General features: G+C 47.8%; 1 protein-coding gene across 9 annotated transcripts; it reads right to left on the bottom strand.

The window, feature by feature from the left end:
- Window positions 1-361: 361 nt before the first annotated feature.
- Window positions 362-9246, bottom strand: OSR2 (odd-skipped related transciption factor 2). Of its 9 annotated transcripts, none has more exons than XM_070748098.1 (4): window positions 8993-9246; window positions 4378-5190; window positions 2426-2525; window positions 362-919 (listed from the first exon to the last, which is right to left on the bottom strand). In XM_070748098.1, exons 2-4 carry the CDS (start codon window positions 5112-5114, stop codon window positions 737-739), a joined length of 1020 nt encoding a protein of 339 aa, XP_070604199.1. In that variant the 5' UTR covers window positions 5115-5190; window positions 8993-9246; the 3' UTR covers window positions 362-736. The 9 variants fall into 9 exon arrangements, with proteins under 9 accessions (XP_070604199.1, XP_070604202.1, XP_070604200.1 ...); XM_070748101.1 differs by having other exon boundaries at window positions 362-837; window positions 8993-9048; XM_070748099.1 differs by lacking the exon at window positions 8993-9246 and adding an exon at window positions 6340-6430.
- Between the last annotated feature and the right edge of the window lie 264 nt (window positions 9247-9510).

The raw sequence follows: 9510 nt of genomic DNA, 5'->3' as shown, positions 1-9510 counted from the left end.
CACATGTGATTGAAGAGCCAACTTTGCTTACCCCTGATCCAGAAGCTCTCAATATCAAGTTTTGATTCAATGTGCATAGATCTCTTCTCAAAACCAGGGGACTATTATGAACGCAGCTGGGTGACTTGGGTCAGTCAGTGTCTTTCAGACCTCTCTCAAGGAGAGGCTATGGGAAAAACACTTCAAAAAAAAATTCCTGCCATAAAAATTGCAGACTAGAGCCACCATCCCCCAATAAATATATGCACACACATCTCTCACCAAGTGGTTATTTTCTCACCAAAGAACAGTTTCAGCTCTTGTGACTTTATCATTAGGGAGGGTAGTAGTAAACTATGTCATTCACTCAAACTCAGAAGAATTACATTTGGAGGGAAAGTGTTTATTTGGAAATACAATTTGAAAAAAAAAGTATTTTCAACTTCTAGGTTTTGCTGTTGGTACCAATGTGCATTTGGTAAGACAATAGAAAGCCAACATATTGCTGTGCAGAGCTCGAAAATGAGCTGCTCTGTTACTATATACAAGAAACCAGCTAAGCCTCTCGGTGCAGGGAGAATGCTTGGAACAGGTATCAGCCCCACCACCACAACAGAAAGGGGACCGGCTGGCACTGGGGGGCATGGAATCAAGCCCCCTAGATGCACCTGTCCACATCACCCATGTGGACATAAAGATTACAGTTCAAGTCCTTGAGCCAGAATTAGCTCCCCCAGGGGAGAGGTTCTCGGCTGTTCTAGAAGTCCTGCCGCGGGGTGTGAGTTAGACTGTGCCTCCGCAGATCACAGTTGCGCCTGAACACTTTGCCGCACTGCTCACAGTTGTAGGGCTTGATGTCTGTATGGGTGAGAAGGTGAGTTTTCAGGTTACTTCTTTGATTAAAGGTTCTTCCACATGTGGGGCATTTGTGTGGAGATTCCTGTTCAGATTTGAAGCAAGCAAAGGATTAAACCCTTGACAAACTACTTGGATTATTGAGCTTTTCAAAGTTCACTCAGCATTTCCACCACCTTCCCCCCTCTCTCATTTTTGGCCTCATTAAATTGCTGTAGGAGAAGAACATGGCTAGGCAAAATAAAATTGCAATCTATGCCCTCACAAACAGAAAAAAACAATGCAATTCTGTGCAAATGTAATTGGATAGTAATAGGCAGCAAGGAAGGCTACAGACTAAAGTACGTATACCTGCGCTGTGCAGGCATTTATAGTTTGGCTTTATGCAAATTTACTTTAAAGTCTTTCCAATAGCATTCTGTAGAGATTACTCCCAAATAAGTGTACCTATATTTTCAAATTTAAAATCTGAGAATCATCAGAGTAAATCTGTGTTTACTGTCCATCACAAATACATGTAAAGAAAATCTGCATACACTTCAATGACTAAGCTTTCTCAAACCATCATTTATATGTATCCAAACATACCAGTGTGATTTCATTTTTAAACCAATTGATCAATTTCCTTTGAAAATGATCTCAGAATCACAGCTTTACTTTCACATTAACAGTAGTTTTAACTGCAGGCACAATTATTTCCAGAAAATGCATCTGGAACCCAGAAGCAGGTCTACTGATTTACTATAAGTCCCTTGTAAGTGTGTTTAAGATTATAGTCTTAATTGCACAGACATATCTTCCTGCCTGTCAAGGCCAGTCCTCCTTGCTTTGCATTTCCTAGTTCCTGGAATCTAAAGGGAAAATTATCCTGCTAATCCATCCAGCAAGGGAGACTTGGTTCATCTCTCTAAGTGAGAAATCTTCCACAAAGCAAGTATTTTTAATCTGGGCTTTTCCATCAAAGAATACAGCTCATTTAGCCATTGATAGGTTGCTTCCAAAAGGTCTCACTCATTAAGGAGTTTTTCCAAGTGTTAGAACCTTAGTCAGGCTATTTTTCCTCAAATGTAAATCCTGCTTATTTCAATATAATATACTCTTAAGTAAATATACATAAACTCCCAGTCGGTAGGAAATGTTATTTAATTTTTAAACTTATTTTACTGGTATTCCACTTTTTTCCTAGAATTTGTGTGCTTTTTTCGAAGCCAAAGAAACATAGGGCAAATGCAGTGAAATGTAATTATTATACATCAAAATGATGACATGTGGGTAGGGATGTCTTAACATGAATGCTATTACATACTTGCATTTGATGCCAGTGAGTCACAGCACTGGCATGTTGATATCACTTTGTACATTTCATCATTTGCCCCCTTGTCCTCACCATCTAAATGCCCAAAATGTTACAAACATCACATACATTAAATCTACATATCAACATTTGAGACAAATGGCACAAAATATTTCAGATTAAAAAGAAGCATATCTATATCTCGTATTTTGCATTTAAAAATGATTACTGTGTGTTTATATTCATAACCAATTAAAATCAAAATAGAATGTATAAAATAATTGACCCTGATCTTACCTGCATATGTAAAGTTTTATGAACGGCTAAGGTTCTGGATTGGCAAAATCCTTTCCCACATTCTTGGCACTTGAAGGGTTTTTCTTTAGAGTGGATATACCTGGAAATTAACCAGAGTGGGTGGAGTCAATATCTCTATACGCACAACAAATGTGGTAATAGTCCAACTTCTGCATAATCAATTTTTTAAAACCAAAAGTATATGCTGCCTAGCTGCTCATCCCTAAAGTCCCTTTTTAACATGCTCAGACACTTTGAAATAATTATTCCCCACTCTTCATTGCCTTCTTATGAATAAACCTCTTTAAATAGCAAAAGCATATTTCTGGGTAAATATGCATATATTTGAGTAAGCATGCTTAGCAAGGGTGTAATCCCATGTAAATGCTCATGGGTGTAAGCCCAATTTACTATTTTGGCAGGTAATTTCAGGTGAAGTTAATCAAAATTGCCCTTTGATTAATGTCAGTTTGAATGCTTGTGTTGAAGTTTATAAATCTGACAGGAGAATGTAGGGGTTTGTAGAATAAAGAGACCAACATTCTTTGGCTTTTCAAAACAAGCCACAAAAGAGTCTCTTTGTAGAGATTTGTATATCGTTACAAACCCATAAATATTTTTGTGCTCTTACTGCCAAGTCTTTAGTGATAGTTATATTATAGCCCAAAGGCAAACAAGAAAGAAAAAAAGCAAAGGCAAGAAACATGATCAAGAACATCAGAGGACCTTCAAGTGAGAGAGAATTCTAACTTTAGAAATATGTTTCATTGAAGACAATAAGACTAGAGTCAATCATTCTTCCACAAGGCAATAGGAATTTTGCCTCCCCTTCCAACCAGATCAAGTAGTTTAGTCCCACCATCTTAAAAATCCCTTGGCGTTAAAGCCAGCCACGTCCCTGGGTTGAAGGCAAAGCAAAAGAATGACTACATCCTTGGCTCCAACTTTTATTTTCTTGGAAATAAATCCTACTGACCTTGTTCAGAGGGATAATAAGAACACCTCTTGTTTAGATTGGGTCTGCAATGGATAGCCATGTTCCTACATCATACTAAATCATGATTTGTTTGAAGTAGGATTTACTGAAAGGGGTCATAAGCCATGGTGAAGCAATGGCTTCCTAGCAATCAACACACACACACACACACACGTGTGTGTGTGTGTGTGTGTGTGTGTGTGTACACACTGCTCAAGAAAATAAAGGGAACTTTAAGAACACATCCTAGATCTGAATGAATGAAATATTCTCATTGAATACTTTGTTCTGTACAAAGTTGAATGTGCTGAAAACATGTGTAATTGATTGTCAATCAGTGTTACTTCCTAAGTGGACCGTTTGACTTCACAGAAGTTTGATTTACTTGGAGTTATATTGTGTTATTTAAGTGTTCCCTTTATTTTTTTGAGCAATGTGTGTGTATAGTTACATATTGTGGGTGATAAGTGAAAAGGAAGGGAGCCTTCACTTATCAACAAAAATATGTAACCATATAAATTACAGTTTGTGGACTATAAAAAAAAATCTGCCTTGGAAATGGCAAGAGGCAAAAGGAAAGCAAAGTTGCTTCCTCCCATATTTGGGAATATCAGGGTTATTTCGACAGAAAAACAACCACATATATATGTGTGTGTGGTTGTTTTTTCTGTCGAAATAACCCTGATATATATGTCTCTCTCACACACACATATGTTGTTTGTTTGCTAGGAAGCCATTGCTTGACAGTGGTTTATGACCCGTAATGTATATATGTGTATATGTGTGTGTCTGTTGCATTTGAATTCAGCTCATTACATTCAAGCCTTAGTTTATTTGAATTATGATTTTTGGAAGAAAGCACTCGACAAACTTCGAGGCATAAGCCAGGCTCTTCATAAACTGATTAAGCCCCGTTGAGTTAAAGCCTCCAGCCCCGCCATCTGGATGAGGAGGCCTAGCGAAGGCAGAGGCTGACCTGTGGTCGCGAAGGTGGTCTTGCCTCCGGAAGGCCTTGTGGCAGATGTCGCAGGTGTAAGGCCGCTCGTCGGTGTGGGTCCTCTCGTGGATGAGCAGGTTGTAGGACTTGGTGAAGTGCCGCCCGCAGAACTTGCAGATGAACTCCTTCTTGGTCTTGGAGGGCAGGCGGCCTCGCGCGGGCTTCCGGCTCTCGGGGGAGAGCTTGCCCAAAGCCGCCGACAGAGGCCCGCCCAGCTTGGCCAACTCGCCCTGAACTTGCGCGGCCGCCGCAGCCGCCGCCACCGCGTGCGCCTTGGGCGGGTCCTCCTGAGTGGCGGCCGCCGCTAGGTTAGCAAAGTCAAAGCGGGGCCGCTCCTTGCGCAGCGCCGGCAAGACGTGCGCAATGGCGGCGGCCTGCTTGGGGTGGAACAGGTGCGTGGCGAAAGGCAGGCCCGGGAAAGGGAAGCGCTCCACCAGGCCTTGCGCCGCCGCCATTTCGCTCAGCGCAGAACAGCGGCTGATTTCAGCCGGGCCGCTGCCGCCTCCGCCCGTGGCGGTGGCAGCGGCGGCCGCGGCGGCGTAACAGCCCAGCGTCCAGTGGTTCATGTGCATGGTGTGGACGGCGCTCAGGCCGTAGAGGCCTTGCAGGTGGTCCACGGCGGCCGGGAACGTATTCACGGCTTGCAAGAAGGAATAGTTGGTCAGCTGCAACGAAGGATGCAGTGGGATCGGCGCCGGCAGGGCCTTGCTCCCCATCGTGCCGGGCCTGGCCTGGCGTTGGCTGAACCCAGCGGTCGGGAAACGCGCCAAGGGTCTCTCCGGTGTTCGGATCCTAAAGCAGAAACAGGAACATGAGGGGAGGGGAATAGAAAAAAATGCGGGTTATTCGAAGGGAGGCTCAGAGAGGCCCTTAACCCCCTAAACGGACTACCAACCTCACACGGTCCTGTGTATTAAATACTGGACAAGCTCGAGGACGTAACACTGCTTCCCTCCCCGTCCCAAGGCCCATTTTATGCCCACCGCTGATGGGACGCGCTGCAAAAAAGGGGGAACAAAAACCGTCTGCGCTCCCTTTTTTCCAAGGCGGCCGAGTCAGAGGATTGATGGCCGCAGGTTAAGGCCTGGGAAAGCAAAGCGAGAAGGAAAGAGGAGCAGGCCAGACAAGCCTTGGAGCAAACCGCTGGCTAATTTCCGAACTGGGAACACGGGCCTCCTCGGCGCGAAGAGTGCGGGTGGGCCGGGCAAACGCGGACATCCCAATTTATTGTGGCCGGCTTCTTCTTGCCAACCTGCCAGCGCTGTTTGAGGACTTCAGCTCCACCGCAGCCAAGATCGGAGGGGAAAGCTTTGAAAAAAAGGCCAGGCCCCGGGGAGCAACGAGAGGATAATAAACGCAAAAGCGATACCTTGGAGCTTAATTGGGAACTGGCCGGGAGGAGGGGGTGGAAGCACCACCAACGCGATGCAAAGTTACGCGCTTGGCTAGGGGGAATCGGTCGGAGGCCACTGAACCAAAGACGCGCCATGCTTGGCCGAGGCGCTCAAGGTAAGAGCCAAGCGAGCACCGGCGTGCCAGGAAGCGCAGGTGCCCTGACACCGAGCCGACCTAACGCCGATTTTTCCCCCCTCGCCTCCTGTTAGGTTGATGGTTAACTGCTCCCTCCGTCCTACTCAGGAGCGGGTGCAATGGAAATAAAACTACGACCGTCGGGGATTCTTGAGAGCTAGAAACTTTTTTATTAGGATGAAGAGAAACTCGATTCGGCTGCCTCTGCTGCCCCCGCCCCCAGCGAAGAACAACTGAGTTCTGCCTCTCGGAAAACTGCGAGCCCCCCCCCCCTTTTTTTTTGAAGGGCCCGTGAACGGATTGTCCCTTGCCGCCTAAACACTCCGAAGGAGGGTGTTCTGCAAGGCGGGCAAGGGAAGGACGGGAATGGGCCCTAGTGAGCAGAGCTGCCCTGGAGTGCTGGTTGGCTACCTTGCGGGATTGTGTGGGCCGCAGAGCTTGTTCTGGATCACTTCTAGGTAGCTCAATTCAAAGTTTACTCAGCTCTCCCTCCTTCCGAGGTGGGTAAAACAAGGACCCAGATTGTTGGTGGCAATATTTGCTGACTCTGTAAACCGCTTAGAGAGGGCTGTAAAAGCACTGTGAAGCGTTATATAAATCTAAATGCCAATGCTAATCCCTGGCAGCTTTAAACCACTGGTCCTCAAACTTTTGGCAACTTTTAAGACTTGTGGACTTCAATTCTCTAGAATTTTCCAGCTGAAGAATTCTGGGAATTGGAGTCCCACCAGTGCTAAAAGTTGCCAAGTTGGAAGACCTCTGCTCTAACTGTGGCCTAGGAAGAAGTTGTAAAGTACACACTTGTATACACACACACACACCACAGACACACACAGAGGGGGTGGGGTGGGTGGGACACGCGCACTCTTCACGGGAAAGGGGAATGTGCGGCCTCCTCGCATTACTTGCCGGCCCGGGTCATTAGCCAGCGAGAAAGAGGAGAAGCCTCACTAAGGGGGCAGTCAGTGGGCCTGAAGCGAATGGCTTCCTCCCGCCCTCAAAGCATTACACGTCCCATAAAGTGGGAACCGGCGGTGCTGTGGATTCGAATTCAGATTTCCAGGTTTTTTTTAATAAGCTGCTTCCCGCCACGAGATCTGGGAACAGCGTTCAAAGAATCTAGCAAGTCAATACTACACTCTGCCCAGCGACTACCCGTGGTAGTCGGTATAATTCCTTAACGGGGAGGGGGGGAAGAGTGCGATCCTAGGAGATCTGTCGTAGGATCACCCCACCCTTCCCCCTACTTGAAATCAAATCCAGTCGTAGATGCGTGTGAGTTCTGGGGGGGGGGTGAAATTTGCAGGGATTGGTCTTTCCGCCGAACTGACATGGCGGATAGAAGTGCCTGCAGCCAAATCATTTCCCTTTCGGGAATTTCACTTGCAATTGGGGGGGGGGGGGGGGGGGCAGAGAAGAACAGAAAGACCTCCGTTGGCGTAAGTTTGGAAAGGAGTCGGTCGGTTGCTGAGCGTCTCTTTTCTCTCTACCATGTATGCCTGTCTCGGCTTCTAGGCCTTGGCACCCATGGGTCCCGATTCTGGAGCAGCAAAGTCGGGCCTAGAAGCTAAGCTTGGAAAAGGCACCGGATGGCTTGTCCTGAAGTAAAGCCAAGCGCCTCATTCGGAAAACACCCAGGCCTAGAATTTGGGCGGCATACAAATGTAACTAATAAGTAGAAGTCTTGTGTCTGGAAAGCGGTGGATGGGTGTCGAGGCACAGAATCCGAGTGGCCCCACTTAAAGGAAGCGAGAGTTGTGGAGAATTTCCTCAGGCCAACAGGCCTTTTCCCGGCCTCTCCAAAGTAGCCGGCGGAGGTCGACCGTGGGTTGAACGCTGTTGCAAAGGTGGCCGGGGGGGGGGGGCAAAGAGAGAGAGAGAGGGGGGGTCTGTGGCTGCTTCTGCTCTCGCCCCGCGTTCTACCGCCCGCCCGCAGCGCGGTGCTTATTTTCTTTCCCTCAGCAACAAGTCGTCGATCAAGATAAAAGCGACTCGGAGAAAAGCAACGCCCGGCTCTCTCGCGCGCTTCCCGGCGTCTTAAAACAAAATATCCCCCCTCCCTCCCGGAGTCCTTCCATATGGGCTTTGTGGCTGGTGGTCAGCTCCCAGGCGAAAAGGCTGCGGGGGTGAGGCGGGGGGCGGGGGGGAGAGTGGGGCGATTGGTCTCCACAAATCCCAAAGGGAGCAGGTGAGGCTCTTTCGTTCTACCCCCCGCCACCCGCTTTCTTCTCTTTCTTCTCTCACACGGCGATAGAGGCCTGCAGTAGGAATTCGGCTGTTCCCGGCTCCGCGTTCTCTACTACATTTGGAACCTGTTACCGGAGTTGTGGGAAATGTGGGAAACGTGAGATTGCTTAGGAAAGAAAGAGGCACCAAAAACCTTAAACTGGGACATTGCAAGGCTGGTGCTGAGCAGCCCGGCTCACACGGCTCCCTTCAGCGGGCTCTTCTTTCTCTCTCTCTCTCTTTCCCCTCTTTCTCTCTTTCCCTCTTTCTCTTTCGTGCGAGAGACAGGAGAGAGAAAAAGGAAGAAAGAAAGGAAGGAAGGAAGGAAGACTTTCTTTTTCATTCTCTCTTTTCTCTTTTTCTTTCTTTCCCTCTTTCTCTTTCTCTCTTTCGTGCGAGAGAGAGACAGGAAAGAGAGGAAGAGAGAGGAAGAGAAAGAGAGGAAGACTTTCTTTCCCCCTTTCTCTCTTTTTCTTTCTCTTTTTTCTCTTTCTCTTTCTATTTTTCTCTCTCTCCCCACTCTTTCTTTCCCCCCTCTCTCTCGCACGCAGCCTTCAGATGAGGCCACTTTGTATTCCGAACTAGAAAGGCGCCAGTATTTTAAAGAACCCAAGTTGCATATTCACTTAGCCACCCGCTCGCTGGGGTGTCAGCGGCGACCTTCGCCAGCGGATTAGGCTTTAAAGTGCCCCGCGCCAATTTAGCTCGCGGGAGGTAGAAAGAGAACCGACTTGCTTAAAACGCGACTACATATTTCTATTTTGCCCCTTTATATACTATATATATATAAAATAGGCATACAATCCTGGCTTGAAGCGATAATGAATTTAAGGCCGACCTTCCGTAGGCGGTGCGTGACTTCCAGAATATGCTGGACTACAAATCCCATCGCTCCAACCATCGAAGAACGACGGGGTTTGAAAGGAAAAAGACCTGTAGCCGATTCGCTCAGCTGCCTCCCCTCATTCTTGGACGGTGGGGAGAGCTTCTCCCAGCCTTCCTGCGGTCTTTGGGCTTGGCACAAGCCGAAGGGGCAACCGAAGAAGCCCTAAGCCTGGGCCACGGGTGGCTTCCCTCCTCCCCTTCGCGCCAATTGTCCCTCCCCCCCTCCCGTATTAAAACGAGCGCCCTCCAAACCTTCCTTCCCTGCGGCCTGGGATCCCAAGCGTGCAGGGGAAGGAGGGAATGGATGGGAGGTGTGTGACTGAGGACCCCCCCCCCTTAGCCCCATCCCCTTTAACCGAAACTATAAGCTGCGGCTTGCCCCCTCCTTCCCCTCAGCTTCAATTCCCCCCCCCTGAAATTGGCAGATCGAGGGCCAGCCGCCTCTGAGTAGCATTAGCTGGTCTGTCTGAA

Source organism: Erythrolamprus reginae, chromosome 3, assembly GCF_031021105.1.
Source record: "Erythrolamprus reginae isolate rEryReg1 chromosome 3, rEryReg1.hap1, whole genome shotgun sequence".
In the NCBI taxonomy this organism is placed as follows: domain Eukaryota; kingdom Metazoa; phylum Chordata; class Lepidosauria; order Squamata; family Dipsadidae; genus Erythrolamprus; species Erythrolamprus reginae.
Note: the sequence above shows the minus strand (reverse complement) of the source record. Positions and strands in the feature narration are given on the sequence as shown.

Excerpts from the sequence above, each read along its gene's own strand:
- OSR2 (XM_070748094.1), bottom strand. The coding sequence starts at position 5,370 with ATGGGCCTTGGGACGGGGAGGGAAGCAGTGTTACGTCCTCGAGCTTGT. Across the intron at positions 2,526-4,377 it reads GACCACCTTCGCGACCACAG|GTATATCCACTCTAAAGAAA; the intron begins GTCAGCCTCTGC and ends GTTAATTTCCAG. Across the intron at positions 920-2,425 it reads ATAAAACTTTACATATGCAG|GAATCTCCACACAAATGCCC; the intron begins GTAAGATCAGGG and ends AAATCTGAACAG.